At 38.9% G+C, this 21,355-nt stretch overlaps 1 protein-coding gene across 3 annotated transcripts in view; it reads left to right on the forward strand.

The window, feature by feature from the left end:
* Positions 1 to 21,355, forward strand: part of LOC136873864 (quinone oxidoreductase) — a 129,570-nt gene that overhangs the window by 8,529 nt on the left and 99,686 nt on the right. For all 3 annotated transcript variants that reach the window (XM_067147160.2, XM_067147159.2, XM_067147157.2), the window contains exon 3: positions 18,182 to 18,342. In XM_067147160.2, the coding sequence (XP_067003261.1) occupies positions 18,182 to 18,342 (161 nt within the window). The remainder of the gene's footprint in view (positions 1 to 18,181; positions 18,343 to 21,355) is intronic.

Here is a 21,355-nt window from a genome sequence, read left to right on the forward strand (position 1 = left end):
TACTGTCATAGTTTTATGCTGCAGTCTCAGCTTGTGTTGCAAGATTATTGATAAATGCTCGTTTGTCACGTCGAAATCTACTCTTCACTATTTTGTTAAGTTCATTAAAGTCAGCTTTAGCTTGTACCTTCTCTTCTTGTGTTTTTGCAGTATTGAGTCTTTTCTTACATTCCTTCCTTTGATTCATGGCTTCCCGTGTCTGAGAAGTAATCCATTCCTCTCTTCCTCTCTCCCTTTTGCCTAAGATTTTTTCACAGATATTATTGTAGGTACTCTGTATGCTCTTTCAATTATGTTCAATATCCTGTCCTTCCTATCTTAGCTGTTGGAATCGGTTACTCATTTCCAGTGAAAAATATTGTTGCACCTCCTTATCCTTCAGTTTATCCCTGTTATACTTAATCTTCCTCTTCTGATGTAGGCCTATGTGCCTAGTACTTGCAATCTTCAGTCGGAGTCTAGCTACTACTAAGTGATGGTCACTTCCCACATCTGCCCCCTCTTGTTCCTCACATCCAACAGGGAGGTTCGTCATGTCTTGCTGATAGTGAAATGATCGATCTGATTCTCCGTTCTATGGTCAGGGAAAACCCACTTATGAGGGAAGATAGTGCCTCCTATCACCAGCCTGTGGTTACTACTAAATTCAATAAGTCTTTCACCATTCTCATTTCTATTACCTATACCATGTTTTCCCATTATATTTTCTACTCCTTGGTCATCATTGCCAACTTTCGCATTCAGGTCTCCCATTACAACCTTAATATCCCTTTTCTTTGCCTTTAACAGTGTTCGATGTAGCTAACCATAAAATTGCTCTTTTTCTTCTTCTCCTGCCTCTGTTGGTGCATAACACTGCACCACTGTAATTGGTCTAACTCTTGATGCAAATCGAGCTACTACAGTCCTTTCTGAGACTGGGTACCATTCTATCAAACTCTTCCTTGTCTTTTGAGTGATCAGTAATCTCTCTTCCCGCATACAGCAGTGTGTACCCTTCCTGGGTCTTTATCTCACCGAACCCAGTCCATCTCATCTCTCTCAAGCCTAGTATGTCCAACATGTATCGCTTCATCTCCCTATATACTTCCGCCAATCTTCCTGCCTGCCACATTGTCTGTACATTCCACATTCCAATTCTTGTGTCCAATTTCATCCTAAAGGTCAAATCCATTTTATCCATCCGGCTTCTATTCATTGATGTTTCTGTAATGGGTTAATCTCGGGCATGTAGGTTATTGGCCTTCAGCATCCAAAGCCTGCTGAAGGGGCTGCCTTCTAAGTAGCCAGGCCTACTGATTTTCTGTCGGGGTTACTTCCCTTAGCCTTTGAAGTTCCCCAAGGCAGCAGTTCCTGTTCTATTTTCCCCGAAGGTCAGTTCCACCGTTCCGAAGTCCCTCTTCTCCCCCTTCACCGTAACCCTGGCAAGGGACCCTTACATAGGACTACCAGCTGGGTCAGCTGGACCAAGGTTTTTCAAAGAGGTGTTACTGCTGTATCACTCACCCTTTGACCTGACTTGTGACAGGCAGAGCCTGGCTTCCCAAACATTGGGCCCAGGTTGGTGGGTTTACCCAAGTAACAGTATTCATCTATTTTTTTTACGACCATTTCGTAACTAATATTTCCTGCATCACCTGACTTCATTTGACAGCACCCCTTTACTTTCTTTCGGATTTTCTTTTCATCTTGTCCTTCAAGACTGTCCATACCATTCAGCAGTTTCTCTAGATCTTCTGCAGATTAAGATAAAATGACAATATCATCGGCATTTGCTTTTCTACCTATTCTGTGTAAGCATTGAAAAGGAGAGGTGACAAACTGCAGCATTGCCTCACTCCTTTCTGGATTACTGCTTTTTTATAGCCTTCGATTTTTATCAATGCAGACTGAATTTTTTTTTTTTAGTACAGATTATAGATAATTCTTTCTCGGTATCTGATTCCGGTTACCTTGAGAATCTCAAATAGCTTGGTCCTATCAGAATTATCAAAAGCCGTTTCTAGATCTACGAATACCATTTACATAGGCTTATCTTTCTTAATTTGATACTCCTAGGGCCGTTTTCTCCGAATTACTTTAAACTAGGTTTATTTTAATTTGGTTTAAGTGCGAGTTTAAACTACAATTCATTTTCCCCATATTGGTTTAAACTTAGTTTCAAGTTTAAACTTGGTTCAAAGTTAAACCTTCTATATTGTAGGTTTAAACTGCTGTTTATATTCAACTTGACATTTTATTAACGTATCTGTGATTTTCCTAGTAGAAGGGTTAGTTTTGACTACCAGTACTGCAGCACTTTAATAGAAAACGTACTAAAATTAAAACGTAGTATTAGCATTAGAAAAGTGGAAGAATTTATTGAAGTCTTTGGTTAAATAGGAAATAATTTTGATATTCAAGTGAGGTTAAGAAGCCGCATTCCAACAAAAGTCTACAATCTGGAAAATCAGATGTAACGGAGTATTTTGATGGATTTATAATTCATAAGCGAACAGCAAGGATTGTCTAGTATCAAAGAAGGATTCATTTAAAACGTCAACTGCATGAAAGAATGCTATTTCGCTAGAAGCAATGATTCTGGTTGCTTTAAGATATTATGCAGCAGGCAATTTTCTCATTAATAACGGGGACCACAGACCTTAAATTGCAGTCTCTTTATAATATTATATAAAATACTGTTAGTAGTATAAATAGTGTAATGTGAAGCATAAAAATATTCGTATATGTCCACTGGCCATGCGGTGTCTGATGGCTGTGGTTGTTAAAGCGTTGGGGCAGCACCGTCCGAAGCTGTGATTAGACGGTTCGAATCCAGTTTGTCGAAAATATTTTTACAATCAGAATGTTGGCCGGCATGGTAGGAGGGGTGGTGGTATACAATTTCTAATCACTAGATTATGTATTTATAGGATCAGAAAAATAATAAAATGTTTCATCGTAACTATTACCAGCAATAGAAATAGGCCTATTATTGCTATAGAGAGAAGAGCATTATTCATACAGTACAACATACCGCTAACTTGGTTATGTTATAAACAAATATAGAATAAAGTAATACATTTCCAAATAATACATCCTCAGTGGTCTGTCTGCTGGATCCGAGGTTTGTGAGATTGATCGCGGCCGCGGGCGATGGATTTTAATAGGAGATAGATCCCGAGAATGCTTGGAATTTGTTTACTTGAAATTCACATAAATGTTGATTTTCTGAGGAAAGGAATACCGTATTGCTGAAAGACCAGGATTTTAATATTTCAATGTTCCCGTGTGTTCTGTAAGACAATACAGACATCAAAAGACATGTATTAGCCTAGGCACACGGTACTTGTTTATGCTAGGCCTAAAGCATGAAAGAGAAACATAAGAAATAAAAGTGCGTTCCAAGAAATTGTAGACACCAATGGGTAAAATTATACAACACGACACTTCGCACATATGTAAAAAGTTTATTTATCAGTAAAGCTAATATCCCGCTGAATTTCTTCTTTATTCACTATGTATGATAGTACTAATTCGCCACAAACAGCTGATATTAATACAAAAATGTCAGTCATTGAATTACTTGGCTCTGATTGGCCAATTTCAATCGACCATGCCTTCGACTATTCCTTCAGTGCAGCCAACGCTAGCACAAACTTGACATCATTAGTTTAAACGGGGGTGCTATCGTTTAAACTAAACGAGTGACAGAAATTGGTGGAGAAAATGGACACAAGTTTAAACTAGGTTCTAAAGTTAAACTGGTTTAATTTATACCAAGTTTAACTCGATTTGGAGAAAATGACCCCTAAACTCAGGATTATTTCATGTAGGCTATTCTTGCATTTCTTCTGAAACCAAATTGATCTTCTCCCGACTCAGCTACAGCTTGGCTTTCCATTCTTCTATAAATAATACTTGTTAACACTTTTCAAACATGAGATACTAAACTAATGGTGTGGTAGTTTTCAGATTTGTCAGCACCTGATTTCTTGGGAGTAGGTATAACAACTTTCTGTCTAAAATCGGATGGCACGTCTAGTTTCATATTGTACACACTAAGAGCCAGTTCAACCATCTGCTGGTAAACTAGATGGCAGCTATGCAGGAGGTAAACTACCTGGGGGTGTATATCAGCTGGTATTTTGGTTTGTGTGTTACCACCTCCATGTAAGCACTAGGTAGTTACCCGGAGCTAGACACCATTATATAGGGTTGGCTAGACTGATTTTCAGTGACTTCTTGCTTTTGACTGAGGTACTATCTCAATGGTTGAACTACCTTATTTATTATTTCAATTTCATTGTGATACATTTCAATACGGAACATTATGAAATTTTTATCTTTAAATGAGGTACTAGCTATCGTCAAACGTATGAACTCATTTCAATCATCTTATTTTCCTGTGCTTGCATCTGCTAATTTATCACCATCAGACCTATTAAGATTAGTCTGTAGAGTTATGGACAACGATTTATGTCTAACTTTCATGAGGTTAATCTATGAGGTTCAAAATCAATACCTAATTGGGCGTAAAATTGCAAAATTTTAACGTTTAAATTTTCTTGCACCTGTTATAAGCTGTCATGTAAAGCAGCATTTCGGAAAGCATTCTTGTAGTAGAGTGGTTGAGGCTCTTGTTCTGAAATATGCAGGTTTGCTTTGTCTTTTTATTTAAATTAAATTCAGATTTATTATTGTTCCCTGTTGTTGTTGTTCTTAACTCTTTTGCATGCTTCCATATACATATACAGTACGGTGCGCAAAACTTTTAGTGATCCTTCGGCTCCCTAGTGCTGAATCGATAGACCTCTGTTATCTTCGAGATTCGTATTGGCAAACTCTGACACAAAAAATATGAAACCATTGTACATCGCCGTGAGACATCTGATGGTATAATTGCAACACATTAAATACTGTCGTTATTTACACAGCAAAGTCAAAATATACGTTAAGCTTGAACATGAGTGAGGAAAATCAAGGTATATCACAGGAACAACCTAGATCCCCTACACGGAAACGACTGTTTAGAAAATTCATATCGATCGATTATACTATAGATTCAATTCAGATTTCGTTTCCATTCAGTTGGCAGTATTACCGGAACCGCGGTAGCTCCCTCCTTACTCCTCACCCCCATAAAACAAAGTATCACTAAAACTTTCGCGGACCGTATACACACATCGTCTGTATGGGCTTAATGCCTTTGAGCATTCTATCTGCAGACTTCTGTGAATTAATTGCCTCCACAATCCTCTGTTTGTTACTAGCACTGTGACCTCATTTAGTTCCACATGCTTCCCTTTTATTGATAATTTATTTCAGTCTAATATTTAACTTTGATGAAGATAAAATTGAAATCCAAAAGGACGAATTGGGGCAAATATCCATTTATAGGAAGAGGAATTCAGACATGGAATCATTTATCAAGGGAAATGTTCGATAGAGTTCCAAGTTCTTTGAAATCGCTTACAAGAAGACCAGGTCAAACAACTGATAGGCAGTCTGCCACCTGGTTGACTGCCTTTAATGCAGATCAGTGATGACTGGAATCAATCATATCACTTTCTATAAGTTGAACGACCTGCATAAGCAGATTCGTATCAGAAAGAAGAAGAAGAAGACTTTCTATAAGTAGCACACATATAAAGCATTTTCCTAACAGACATATTATTGTGATTAAAGATTTGAACGAACAGTATTATCAGTGAAAGAAGGAAGGAAGAATAAAAAAAAGGAGGCATGCAGATGAGTACAACAGTTAGTTATAAAAATTTTAAAAATCCATGATGATGAGGACTCAAACCTAGGTACCTCATATTACGAAGTGAGTTCGTTAGCCATTACGCTACGTGAACGCTTGAGATGGTCCAGCTACATATAAAAACTTATATCTGGTGTTTGAAAACTGAAAAGTCGGGCTGAGTAGCTCAGACGGTAGAGCGCTGGTCTCCTTAGCCCAACTTGGCAGGTTCGATCCTGGCTCAGTCTGGTGGTATTTGAAGGTGCTCAAATATGTCAGCCTCGTGTCTGTAAATTTACTGGCACGTAAACAAACTCCTGCAGGGAAAAATTCTGGCAGCTCAGAATCTTTGAAAACCATAAAAATTTAGTTAGTGGGACATAAAACCAATAACATTATTATAATTATTGAAGACTGAAAAATTAAAGTTCCAAAATTAAAGCCCATTTGAAATGGTTTCTATATAGGTTTTGATTTTGTATTCTTGTAGAGTTTCTTTGCAAAAGCTTGACGACATATAATGTTTCCCCAATGCTGTAGATGCGAGGGGCTGGTGTGACTGTTGCAACTCAAGGGAAACATTCGTATTTAAAATCCTTGAATACAATACCGATCAATGTTATGGTATTATGTTTTTATCAACATACTAAGCTAATTTCAGCTGTTTTTCACCAAAAGTATAGCCGTCAGCTCTTAAAACTTGCTCGGCGGGTAAATTTTTATTGGACCCTCGAAGTGGCCGATGAATCACGCGCTGGGTAACTGTGATTAATTCTGCCGATAGCGCTACGCAGGAGTGGTTGAATGGAAACATCCTTTTACACGGAGGGCAAGTTATGCACCACGTTTCCCATAGGTGTTGGAACCGACCCTAAATGGAATTATCTCCCCATGCTGGTTTCTCCTAAGGCGGTCAGTAATTCTGAGGGTATGTCATCAATTCTAGGTGCCATATTCCTATTTAGGTCTCTGACAGCTCTGTCGAGTTCTGACCTCAAAATTGGGTCTGGCATTTCATCAGCATCAACAGTTTCTTCTTGTTTCAGAACCTTATCTATTTCCCAGTTGTTAATTTTCCTGCCATCTTTCTGCCTTGTCTACTTTTCCTAGAAGTAGTCTTCCATCTGAGTTCTTAATATTGTTTTCTTGATTTTCTTGTTTGCAGCATCTACCTTCCGTATAACCTTCAACATCCTTGCATTTCTCTTTCAGCCATTCTTCATTAGCTGATCTACACTTTCTATCTACTTCATTTTTTAATCACCTGTATTCTTTCTTCAATATCTTCAACTTCTGATGACATTTCATGATCACCAAGTTATGGTCAGTCCACGTCTGCTCTTAGGAAAGTCTCGCTATCCAACACCTGTTTTCTGAATCTCTGCCTAATCATAATGAAGTCTATTTGATACCTTCCTGTGTCTCTAGGTCTTGTCCACGTATATAGCCATCGTTTGTGGTGTTTTAACCAAATTTTAGCAAGGGATAAATTATGATCAGTGCAGAATTCAACTAGCCGACTTCCTATTTCCTTCCTTCGTCCTGTGCAAATTCTCCTACATCATTCTTTCTCTTCCTTGGCCTACCACTGCATTTCAGTCTCCCATCACAATTAGATTCTCATCTCTTTTTACATATTGTATTAAATCTATCTCTTCATGTATTCTTTTATTTTCTTCATCTGCTGAACTAGTAGATATATAGACCTGCAATATTGTGGTGGGCATTGGCTTGGTGTCTATCTTGATAACAGTACTGTAATTCGTTCACTATGCTGGTCGTTAGTAGCTTACCTGCTGCCCTATTTTCTTATTCATTATTAAACTAACACCTGCACTTCCCATGTTTGATTTTGTGTTGATAATTCTGTAGTTGCCCGATGAAAAATCCTGCACTTTCTGCCACTGTACTTCACTTATGCCAACTACATCTAATTTTAGTCTTCATTTCAGTCTTCAAATTCTCTAGCCTACCACAACGATCCAAACTTCTAAGATTCCATGTTCCGACTTGCAGAATGTCAGTATTTTACAATTTGCTTTACGTCGCACTGACACGGATAGGTCTTGGCGATGCACTAGTCCTCTTTGGAGGCCACACACCATTGTTATTACTGGACAGATTAAAGGGATATTTTGAAAATCATCTTATTGTTAAAGGAAATCATCTTGGTGACATTGTGAACAGCAGAGTTCATGGGGGGACAAATGATTCCCTGCTATCTATTATGAGCTCACCTGATTTACCTAAAACACTACAAATTTCCTTTTTCCCGTCCCTTTCTAAAATTGTTTATTACTGTCCAGAAAGGTTTCCCTACTGCTTGACCTAGCCTTTCCAGGTTATTACCAAAATCTTCCCATGCCTTCTTGTATTCAACAATATTTGGTTCACTCTTTTTCTTTCATTTTGTTTGGAGCCATTTTTGTTATGCCTGTCTTTCACATTTACAAGCTTCATCATTCCACCATGATGATTGCTTTTTCTCATCTTTACACACAGGTGTTCCTATGTATTCCATAGGAATACAGCATCCCTCTATGCCACCTGTTCCCTTTCTATATCCTGAACCTGCTTACTGTCTACTGTTTGGAACTTTCCACTAATCATATCCATGTACTTCTAATTATCTCGTCCTAGAGATTTTCTATTGTTATTCTTCTGCAGACATATTTCATTTTCTCTGTCTTAGGCCTATAGATACTTAGTTCACTACAGATCAGATAAGGGTCTGTATCGCCAAAAACTCCCCAGAATAGGTGCAAATTCCTAACAGATTTCTGGAGTTCAAAGTCAGTTTCGATATAGTGTGTTGTGGATCTGGTGCCCTACCCTCCCATGTGTAGCAGTGAATAGCCTTATTCTTGAAGAATGTATTCGTAACTGCTAATCACATACTAGCACAGAAATCCAATAAACACTTTCCATTCCTATTATGTATCTTTCAGTTCTATTTCTAACTCTCGCATTGAAATTACCCATTGTTTCATAAAACTTGTCAACGTCATCCTCATCTGCACCCTCACATGATGAAAACAGTAAGACAATTCTTGACCTAATTCCTCCAGCAGCTAAATCTACCCACTTCATTCGCTCATTTATGTGCTTAACAGAAATTTTGTTGCGTGCAGTAGTATTCCTGATGGACAGTTCTACCCCATACTCTGCCCTTCCCTTTTTAACACCTGGTAACGCTACTTTATAATCTCTTCCTCGTTATCTCCTTACTTGAATATCATTAATCCCCTAAAACATCCAGTCACCTCTTTGCTGACAAAGCCAGTTCTACTTTCTTTCTTTCTTTCTTTCATATGCCTATTAATACTGAGAGCTCCCCATCAAATTGCACTTTGTTCGCCTAGTTGTTTCCAAGGAGTCCCTCGCCTATGAAATGGAAGTGGGACTCTCTTACTGCTGTAGGTCCAAGACTTGTTTAAAAGGTTCTAACCTTGGTAAATTCTGTGAAGCAGGAGGCTATCCTACTTTCACATAGTGCCAGTAAGGATCTCTCCTCTAACAGGTTAGGGACCATGGTGGATTGTATAGTACTGCCGCCTGAACACTAGGAGGGCTGTGACTCAGAATTATATCTGAAATGCCTCCTATTCCATAGCATCTGGTATCCTGACTCAGGACCACTTACTAGGTCACTCAGTCAATGGTGTGGTGACTACATAACTACAATAACCCACACCATGAACCACTGTTGGTACCAACGTGGCAAATTACCACCTTCTCCTTACCCTCCTCTTTCCTTTCTTCTTTCCTCAACATCTGCCTTTACCTAATTTCTCAATTAATACTCATAGTGTCCACATTCTGGAAAGCCAGAGAAAAAAATTTTGGTCAGGTAAAGTCAGGGTAATAGACAAGAAATCTGGAAAGTCAGGGAAATCTTCCCCAATGATGGATTTGAAGGGATATTTTTATGCTCTATTCTGTTGTAACCCAGGCTATTGTAGCATTGGAGCGAGGAAAACAACCCAGATGAGGAAGATCTTGCTGATCAGTGACAGTCACGGACGGGAATGTAATGGAATTCTTCGTTCCAAATTAGGCCAGGTTCAGGAGGAAAAGTGGATATTGGTTATGCTGCTCAAACAAATTAAATGTTCTGAAAAGGAAAAAAGTTACTTTTAAGAATGAGTTCAAAAATCTGTTGATCACCATGTTAGAAAAACTCGGAGAGAAAAGTCCTCTAAAATCACATGTAGCAAGGGGTCTCACTACCCTAGATCCTAAAATGATATTGCTCAAATCCAGTTTGGCAATGAAAAGGATTGATGTTGTCTTTGAATACTTATACAGCCATACAAGAATAGTGCTGAAAAGGCCAAACGACAGTTCCGTCTGCTAAGCGAGGAAGCTCAGAACAGTGCAGGAATCAACAAATTAATGACTTTCATTTCTAAAAGAACGGATAACTAGAGATTTAATGAATTTTACTACAATATTTTAGGAAAAGATGAGAAATATGAAGATCTCTGGTCTGTAATGAAAGTTTTATTTTATCCTATGGTAATGAATTTAAGACAGACTTTTCTGTCAATAAGCATTTACCATTCAAAAATCTTCTATAAGAATCACTTGTGTTCCAGAGAATAATTTTTGATATTGCAAAACACGTTCGTAGCTCGAGGAATGTTACAATCAATAGAAAACATGGGGTTAAGGAATCGCCTGAGGAGGACACCTATGGGGCTGTCATAGACGTCATTAAGAACAGACTTAAGGTAGATATTGGCATGGACAGTATCGATAGATGTCATCGATTGGGTGGCCAGCGCAGGACGACTGCCAACGTAGTGGCCACTGGGAACAGGCCAATAATTGTGAAGTTTCTGCGTTACCATCAGCGGGACCAAGTCTGGCGGGCACAAACATCATGGTCACGGAATCCTTCACGGCAACAAGAAAAGGGATTTTGAATAAGGCACGCGACACATTTGGACTGCGGAATGTGTATACACAGGATGGACGTGTGACTGTAATTACACCAGACGGCAAGAAAACCACTCTGATCACTCCTAGGGACCTAAACGTTCTCATCAGGCAGCGTAGCGGAGCACAGAATCAGTGGCAATGAGTAAATGTGTAATAATAGGGCTAGTTTTAAAATATGTAACAGGACTCTTGTTTACCATGAGTTTCAAATTTGCCTCAAATAGTGTTAGTTATGTGTATATTTTTTTGAAATGCGAGTGTGAATGTGTGTGTGCAACAGTCAGCGGTCTCTTTCAACAAGAGGCAGCGGTGAGTACCCATTGTTTCTGTCAATCTAAGTTAAACATAATCCCCTTGTAATGTTAGCTCAACGCCCGCTACCTGAGTCTGGGTCCGGTCCGCAACCCCATGTTGCAACAAGTCTCTTGTTGAGACAGGCTCTCTCCTCCATGCCACATGGTTTGCAATGTTGCCATGTGAATGCGCTCTCTCTCCCTGCTCACATAGATGAAATACGTACAATTGTTAACGACAATGACGTACATGTTTTTTGTATTAGTGAAACTTGGCTAAGGCTTACCATCCCTTCCACCATGGTAAATAATAATTACGAACTTGTCCGGTGGGATAGAACGGATGGTAGGAAGGCTGGCGTAGCCCTTTATTTCAGAAATGACTTGAGAAGTAGAGTAACATGCACATCACAAGATGCCACTCAACCGGGACCAGAGTTCATGTTCGTGGAGATCACCGTTAAAGGGACGAAAGTCCTCTTCGCCGTAGTTTATAAACCTCCAGATATAGTGAACATGACGGAGTTGGAAGCTTGTTTATTCAACCTAGTGCCTACTTATGAACATATCGTACTATTAGGAGACTTAAATATAAACTTGCTGAAAGAATCAGATCAGAAGGACAAACTACTTGATATACTATTTTCCTGTAACCTTGCGATTCTCCCATTAAATCCTACCAACCATATATATAGCAATAATCACACTTCACACTCGCTAATCGATCTAATCATAACAAACAATCCCCAGAAAACCTTAAATCACGGCCAAATTCCTGTTCCATCAATCTCAACACACGACCTAGTTTATTTATCCTATTATCTTCGCATACCCAGATACAAACCTAAGTTCACCACTTGTAGGAATATAAGAGATATTAATTTAGATCAACTGAAGTATGATGCCTACAACCTACCCTGGAATGATATTCTACTACTAGACGATATTGACACAAAAATAGGCAAACTAAATTCCCTCATTACTAGTCTATACGACAAACACGCTCCCAAACGACAAGTGAAAGTGAGTCCCGCGCCCATGGTTAAATGACGAAATTGAGAATTTGATGGCTCGCCGTGATTCATGGTTCCGACGGTACAAACGTACCCGTAACGAATCCGATTTTGAAAATTATCGGGTACTTAGGAACAGAATTAAGCAAGAAATCAGAAATTTAAGTACTTAAACTGTCTTTCAGGTAAACTGAATGCCAGGAATTCCTGGAAAGAACTACGCTCTCTTGGTATTGTAAAGGGCCAACAACAGCAACGAGAACCAACTGTTCCCCTAGACGAGCTTATTACATATTTCTCTGAAGAACGAATCACGTTTAAACCAATCAATCAGGCAGAATTAAATACGAATCAACCAGCCATCCCTCCACTTAACCGTCCTCAATTTTCATTCCAAGAGGTCACTAGCAACCAAATTAAAAAAGTACTATACTCTATTAAATCTAAAGCAGTAGATGACATCCCTATGCATTTCATACATAATATAATAGGCACTATCCTCCCGATTATCACACATATATTCAATTACTGTCTTAGAAATGGAACTTTCCCTGCACTCTGGAAACAAGCTAATGTCATCCCAGTGCCCAAGATAAACAATCCTAAACTGACCTCTGACTATCGCCCAGTTTCTATTCTTCTAGCGCTTTCTAAGGCTTTGGAAAGACTGGTGTACGAGCAAGTATTGAAGTATTTAAATAACTATTCTCTCCTTGACCCATTACAATTGGGCTTTAAGAAAGGGTACAGCACTGCCACGGCTCTCCTTAAAGTTACAGAAGACATCAGACTAGCTATGGAACAACGACAAGTTACAGTACTAACACTACTGGATTTCAGTGGTGCATTTGATACAATAGACTTACAGCTACTAATTAAGAAAATGGAATCTTACTTGTTTGAGCCTTCAGTACTGAAGTTTTTTACGTCATATTTGAAATATCGGAGGCAGTGGGTGATAACTCGTGAAAGAAATTCAGAATGGAGTACAAGGAAAGTTGGCACGCCACAAGGTAGTATTTTAGGACCGTTGCTTTTTACATTGTATATCAATGACATTTCATCTTCTCTAAAAACGTGTAACTATCACCTATATGCTGATGAACTCCAAATTTATTACCATTGCAGCTTAAGCGAATTACCAAACTCAGTAAAATGCATAAATGATGACATGAAAAACTCAGTGAATATGCTCTCGCAAACAGACTTCTCATAAATCCATCAAAATTGCAAGCTATCATTGTCGGTTCCCAGAAGCTCCTACACAAGTTCAACGATTCGATCATTCCTCCTCTACAAATAAATAATAGCACAATCCCATACAGTAAAACAGTGAGATCTTGGGGTGACTATGACTGAAACTCTAAATTGGACAGAACATATCAAAAATGTAAGTTAGAAGGTGTTTGCTACTCTACATCCACTGAAATTAAATAAAGATATTATACCACTAAATATGCGGCAAAAATTAACACAGACCCTAATTCTTCCTATCCTTGACTACTGTGATGTTATCTTGGTAGACGCTACTAAAGAACAAACTAGGAAACTGCAGCGTATTATGAATTGTTGCCTTGGATTCATTTTTAACGTAAGGTATGATGTGCATATTACTCCTTACTATCAAGCACTGAACTGGTTAAAACCTGTTAAGAGACGTGAATATCATATACTTGTCTTAATACACAAACTCCTGCATAGTAACTCCCCCCAGTATATTTCATCTAAACTTCACTTCCTCTCTTCCTTCCATATCCTTAACACTCGCTCGGGCTCCACTCTAGCTATTCCTCTTCACCACTCTTCTGTGTATAATAAATCTTTTATTGTAACCGGTTCCAGGCTTTGGAATTCCCTGCCAATAAGTGTCAGGGGCATTGACTCTTTCCTCAAATTTAAAATATCTTGCCGAGATTACCTGTTGAGAGTTACCGATTGAAGTGTGTATTGGTGTGTATTGGTGTGTATTGTGTGCGTGTGATTGGTAATTGTAAAATTAAAAATTATTTCTGTTAGTTTTATATAATGTAAATGTAAGGGAAGTGTGTACGTTGTAAGTGTGTGTGCAAGTGTCTGTGTGAGATAGAAAAGAGGACTGAAGTAACGAGCTAATAAGCTGCATATTGTGTGGGTGGGTAACTTAAGCTTAATTTAGGAAATAGTATAAGTAATATAATTAGTAATAGGCAACCTTAATATTATTTGTTGTATTGTGGTTAGGTGTAAGAGAGGGCTGTGTGCCCTAACTTCGCCACATGAAAGAAGCCATAATAAATAAATAAATAAATAAATAAATAAAAGTATGCTGACTTCAATCCAAGCTTCAAGAAGAAGATATCAGTCATACCTGGAAAATAAAAAAGAAAAGCAATCGGAAGAGGAAAGGAAGAAAATGGAGAAAAGGAAAATTGAATTACATTTGAAAGATTTGGAGGAAAAACAGAAAAAGTTGAAAATTGAAAGAGAAAAGCAGGATGCTGAAATTGAAAGGAAGAAAGTAGTTTTAGAAAATATAAAATTGAAACAGTAATCTTTTTGATAAGTGCAAAATTTTCTTTTTCAATCCTATCTTTTCTGACTGATTTGTCTCCAAATTTTAAAACTGTTTTGAATATAGACCTAGACTAATTGGAATTCATTATATTTGCCTACATTACAAACACAAGTTAATTGCTTTTGATCTCAGGAGTGCTTTATATCCAAATGAAATAGTATTAGAATGCTGTGGTAAAAAAAATATTTTCATATTTGAATTACTTTTTTAATAAGTTAGTTGTAACTTTGTTCCTTGGAAATGATAAGTTAAATGTAGCCTATATGTTACCATTAATTTATATGTAAAGTGCCATCAGTGTAATTGTTTTTCCATAAATAAATAATTTTTTAAAAAAGAAACTGGGGAGAGAATTAGGCCAGCTATGGGGATGGTGAAGGCTGGAATTTCCTTTTTTGTTTCTTGTAAAACTTGCTGTTCTGCGAATTAACGTGTCACTTAATTTTCGTGACTGGGGGAAATTTTTCTTAGTAGGTCGGGGAAAGTCAGCGAAACGTGAGAGAACATTTCTGTGAACACTATGATACTCTACCCTGGTTCCCTTTCCTCCACACATGCCCACATGCCTAACCATTGTGACTCCTAAGACCAGAGCCTCAACACCACCCAAATCATCATCTCATGACCCTGTTCCACCTCATATTCCTATCCTGGATTCTATTTTTCTCTTTCAGCCCTCTTCTGTAACACTTCCCTGTTTCCCATCTTCCCTCTACTGGTCTACCTGCAGTGACTCATGCCGATTCCTCTCCAGTACTGTCATGCTTGATGAGAACCCATAGACCTCATTTTCCTTCCCCTTAACTCTCTTGGTGCCAGGCGGTAGTGCGAGCATGCGCCCTTTAAATTGCCAGAGCCGATCTGGTCGGCCGTTAACAATCCCGTCGGAAGTTGCCAGAGCCGATTACATCGGCCGGCTTAAAATTCTGTGATATACATAATTTTGAGGCAACCTATAGTGACGTGCATACTTTTGTTACAACCTGTAGTAAAGGGGCTACATGTTATTGTGTGCCTGGCCTTGCTTTGGCAGTTCTAAGAGGGTGTTATACCTTTCACAAGAGTCGTTTCCTGTGTTTACAAATACCGCTAACCGGTCAGTAAGATATTGCTCCTTGCAGTGAGTGGATTTGTGACAGGAAAATGCCATGTTATCCACATGATAATTTTTCAGCAGGTATTGATGACAACAAATTAATGCAGTATTTAGAACAGTGCGAATTTAACGCGGATGATTTATCGGACAGCGATATGGAATTTATTTCAGAGAGTAGCGACGAAATTATACCGGACAGGTCCGTGGAATCACCGCAGCTAAAGAAGAGACGTTTAATTGTGTCTAACAGCACTAAAGCTACTCTGAATATGGTGATAGATGAAACTAGTGATAACGGATATGATGATGATGTCTCTGGAGAACATTTTGTGGAAATTTGTCCCACTGAACCCGACAACATTCCTCAACTTCCTGTATCCTTCAAGGAAGTTCTTGGACCTAAACATGCCCTACCGTCTGATTCTCCGCCCGTATCACACTTCAAATTACTTTTCACTTACTCTCTGCTAAACCTTATAGTCACATATAGTACTCTATCATTACCTAAATGCCGGTCTCCGCGGGCCAAGTGTAGCGTGCCTACCTCTCACCCGGAGGTCATGGGTTCGATTCCCGCCCAGGTCAAGAATTTTCGCGTGGTCCTGAGGGCTGGTTCAGGGTTTACTCAATCAAAGTGACCCTAAGTGATTGCAATTGAGGAGATATCTGAGGGTGAGAGGGCGACCCCGGTCTGGAAGACCAAGAATAATTACTGAGAGGATCTGTCTCACTGACCATGATTCACCTCGTAAACTGCAGGTACCGAATTGAGCAGCGGTCGCTTAGTAGGTCAAAGCAAATCACGGCTTTAGTGCCATAAATTTCTTAAATTCTGTTGTATTGTAAAATTATTTTTCTAATATATACTACAACCGAAAACGAGAAACTATTTTTTCTGAAAACAAAAAACTATAATATCAACTACTAGTTTTTACTTATTTAATAATTCAGAATTATTTTAATACTGTGTTGTCCCCACGTAGAAAATTTGTTGTCAGTATTTGCCAAACATCGATACATACACGCGAATGTTATCGGTGAGTAAAATTGTCTCGTTTTTATTAGTGACATACGTTTGATTTTCTATTTTTTACGTTTTTATTTTTCTCGTTCAAATTAGTTATTCTATAGAATTGTATTTAGAAATACATTATACATAATAATATATATTCTTTTGTATCGTAAATTATTTTTTCAAAGTAGATATTGAGAGAGAAAGTGCGAAAATATTTCTCTCTTCCTAAAAATAAACATTATTGACAACTATAAATCAACAATAAAACGTCTTTGACTCTTTATATCACTCCAGACCAGTTTCTTATTCTACGTAATCAATATGTAGAAAATTTCATGCCGGTATTTGCTATACACCGGTAGATATACGCGAATTTGAAAATACATGTATTTCCACTGAAAACGGCCTGGCACTTTACAGTAGTAGAGTGGAGGCGGAGCTCTGGCCTCTTCCAGCTGATGGGGAGCGGCCGATCAGATCGGCTCTTGGCTCCAAGAGGATTAAAACATTAGTTTACCTGCCTTCACAGCTTCTCCCTTTCCTTTCCCTTCCGCTTGCGTATTTATCGTATCCTGTACATGGACTGAGGGTGACCTACCTTCATGCCTGTCCTCATTCATGCTGTAAACACACAAAAAAATATCACTAAGATTTCCTGGATGCTTTATCTAGGAAATACTCAAGTTCTGCCTTAACATAATTTCTGGATAGCACACGCTTTCCCCATGTATGTATGTATGTATGTGTATGTATGTATGTATGTATGTATGTATGTATGTATGTATGTATGTATGTATGTATGTATGTATGTATGTATGTATGTATGTGTATGTTCAATCTTCAGCCCTAAGGCTGGTTGGATCTTCAACAGCTCTGCCATCAGCTGTCAGATGGCCTAGGCATCACTGAAGAGGCGTACTAGGGAAATGAGGAGTGAGGTAGTTTCCTGTTGTTTTCCTCACCGAGCTAGAAGTTGCTATTACACATCAGTCTGCCAAGCCCACTGAAATGCATGCCCCGACCGACCCTATGAGCAACATTTTCATATCATTCATAGCAGGGACTGGCTGCACAAGGAATGGCATTACTAGCATCGCTCATACCTCAGTCACTTTCATATTGTCAAAGCCAAGGATAAGACAGACAGATCAATGAAAGTAACAAAATTGCTCTAGCCCATACCAGAAGACATAGTGCACTGTAAACACTAGGTCCTGCCAGCAAAGACATTGCCCCACAATTGTGCCTTCCATGATGATTTTAAGAAGCATGCTTATTGATATTATGGAGGAATCTGCAGGAAAATATGTTGGCTATCAGTTCTGTGTGTTAACATTGATGCTTTCACGGCTCATACTTGTAGATATGATGTGAGCATTTGGGCTTATGCCCTGTCAAGAAAACAAGGTAAAAGAACGTTTTGCAGAGAACTCTGCTCTGCATCTTCAGAAGAGTCTCCCAAAAGCCCATATTATGTCTACAAATTCTGTGTGTGTAGTTTACCGAGGACTTATTTGTGCTTCCCTTTGCCTTCTTTTCAGAAAGGTGATCGTGTGTTTGGATGCCTGCTCGATGGAGGATATGCTGAATACGCGGTCTGCAAAAAGAATCATGTTTTTCCTTTATCAGAGAAGTTGACGTTCAGTCAAGGAGCATCTCTCTATGTGCCATATTTCACTGCACACAGAGCTCTTATAAATAAGTGAGTAAACCTTTGTGACTTGTTCAGTTGGACTTCCTGTGTACTGTGGTCACTTGCAAACTTTGCTGAATGACAGTCTCTTCAAATAGGAGTTATTTATACCAATGGAAAGCTCTCAGCACCCTGTACATGGTTGCATTTGCATTTCCATTTGTAAACCCTGATAAAATATCTTGAAATGGCCAAAAGAAAGTTCTGTCAGCTTGCTAAGTGGTGGTGATGGTGGTGATTATTGTTTTAAGAGGAAGTACAACTAGGCAACCATCCTCTATATAACACTAATCAGAGGGAAAATTGGAAAGGGTCCGAGACTTCGAAAAATGAACGTATCAGCCAAAGGAAGACAAGGGCCACGAAGGGCATGAAAATGAAAGACTCCCTAGCCCTCGCAAACCTACTAGCGTCGGGGTCGGAAAAGAACAAGAGTTGACCAAGGGAGGTCGGATAGGATAGATAAAAGTGAGGAGCCTGGCACAAGTAAGTGAAAGCAATGCCAGGACTCAGCTAAGGGCCCCGTGGTCGCCAACCCATGCTCCAAAGTTCAGAGCCCCTGGGGCCCCTTTTAGTCGCCTCTTATGACAGGCAGGGGTTACCGTGGGTGTTATTCTACCGCCCCCACCCACAGGGATCAGCTTGCTAAACCTGCTTATGTGATGGAATCAGATAACATAAGCAACATAGCTGCTTGTTGGGATACATATCATCCCCACTCTAGCAAACTAATGAATGTGCAAATTGTCAAAAAATTAGGAGAGCTGAAAGAAGCTGTAATTACTCATGTCAAATTAATTTTTATATTTAAAGATTGGTTTTATTTGTTAGCGATACAGCATGAGCTCTCGATGTGAGACTTTTGTCAGAGGGTATATGTTATATAAATAATAAAATCTAGACCAAAACTTGACAACTACGGGGTTCCCTAGTTCATCACTTTTGCTAGTTTGCCATAGTGGCGAAGATATGTAAAGCCTGCTCAGTTTTTTTGCTTCAACACTGTCATAATACCATGTAAAGAGTCATGGTGCCTACATTAATATTGTGAAAGAAGAAAAAAATACCAATGTTATAAATCTAGGATAAGAATACAGTAGAACCTCGATTATACGTTCCCGTAAACGCTTTCCCGTATTATTTGTTAAAATTACGTGGTCCTGCGAGCATCCTAATTAAATCACATTGTAAAAATCCTGCATTACCCATTTCTCGAAGAAACAATTTCCTGGATCAGCTGTTGAGAAATTTCAGTCCCATTAAAGCTAAATTCTCAATCACGCGTTTTTCAAGAAGCTGTATCTTACAAAAGGACGGCTACGGCATACTTAAGGTCTTGGTGTTGACGTCCCGTCATTGCGATAATTTGAAGAAGTACTGTACTGGAAAAGCAATTGGCGGTGAACTTGCATAAGGGATCATCTTAGTATTGCATTCGGGTAGTATTGTTTAGAGAATCCTCGGAAAAAATAAAGCAGAGAGTGCCCACGCCAGTTGGAACGAGACAGAGCGCATTTCAACAGCTCTATTTGAAGGCGGAACGAGTTTCGTCAAATGTTCATACGTGCAAAACGTCTACATTATGTCCAGGGTTAGATGTTTATTTTTTTTACTTTTTTCGAATGTATCACCGAACAGGTTTTTGGCATTTCCTTCAGGGGCCTGTATAGTCACTGGGCTTTCAGGCAAGAATCGAAACTGCTCCTTCTTAAGTAACACAAATTTAGTATTTTAATATTATCCTATACGATTGTTATCGAGACCAGAACAGATGTTGCACCTTACATACATAAAGCCATGGGAGGTTTTGGGATTGCCTATTACTGTTTTCGTCCTAATATAAGGCTGGGAATTTCAAGTTTTTGTGTTAAAATATTATAAAAGCCGCAGTCGTTTTATTTGCGCATGTTACATTTAAATATTTTTTTTATAATTTCGCACTCGTACCGACTTGTACAGCGAGCACGCTTTACAGCTGAGCTCAAGGTCACGAATAATCATAATTTCGGAAGTGTTAATGATATTTTTTCTTTCCAATTTGATTAAGATTAGTCATAATCATCATCATCGGTTTGCCCTTCCAGCGAGCCGGGTAGGGTGTTTGAAAACGAGCGTCTTCCAAAGTTGCCTATTCAAAAACATTTCGTTGTCCAAGACAGATTCCCAATTCCATCCTCTTCTCTCCACGTCTTCCCTCAGTTGGTCCATCCATCTTCTTCTTGGTCTTCCAGCTGGTCTTCTACCTGTTATTCTCTTTTCCAAATAAGCACAGGATAACCTTGTGCTATTCATTCGTTTAACATGCCCAAACCATTTAAGTCTAGATGACCTAAGTCTTTCCTCTATTGATTCATTTAGACCTAGGTTAGATCAGATCTCATCATTTTTCACATGATCAAGTCAGGTCTTTTGGAAGGCAGTTCTAATACCAATATAATGGTCCGTTATTGGACATTATAAATTATCCAGCTAACTCATTCTTGGTTGCCTGCGTTTCGCCCTCGTGTGCTAAGTTAGGCTCGTCAGTTGGGACTTAGCACACCACTCAAGACGCAAGGCTAGTGCATACCGTGGAGGCCACTGCATAGGCTATTTGAAGCCACCAGCAGTGCCAATGCACTATGAGAGCTATGTCTCAATTTCCAAAAATAGATGCCTGCCTGGCCATCAAATGATGTAGATGTTGATTCCCATAGGGAACCTAAAATATTTGTCCTGAATGAGTAAATTTATAATACCAATATAATGGTCCGTTATTGGACATTATAAATTATCCAGCTAACTCATTCTTGGTTGTCTGCGTTTCGCCCTCGTGTGCTAAGTTAGGCTCGTCAGTTGGGACTTAGCACCCCACCCAAGACGCAAGGCTAGTGCATACCGTGGAGGCCACTGCATAGGATATTTGAAGCCACCAGCAGTGCCAATGCACTATGAGAGCTATGTCTCAATTTCCAAAAATAGATGCCTGCCTGGCCATCAAATGATGTAGATCAATGATGTACATCAACATCAACTTCAAATA

Source organism: Anabrus simplex, chromosome 5 (assembly GCF_040414725.1).
Source record: "Anabrus simplex isolate iqAnaSimp1 chromosome 5, ASM4041472v1, whole genome shotgun sequence".
NCBI classification, from domain to species: domain Eukaryota; kingdom Metazoa; phylum Arthropoda; class Insecta; order Orthoptera; family Tettigoniidae; genus Anabrus; species Anabrus simplex.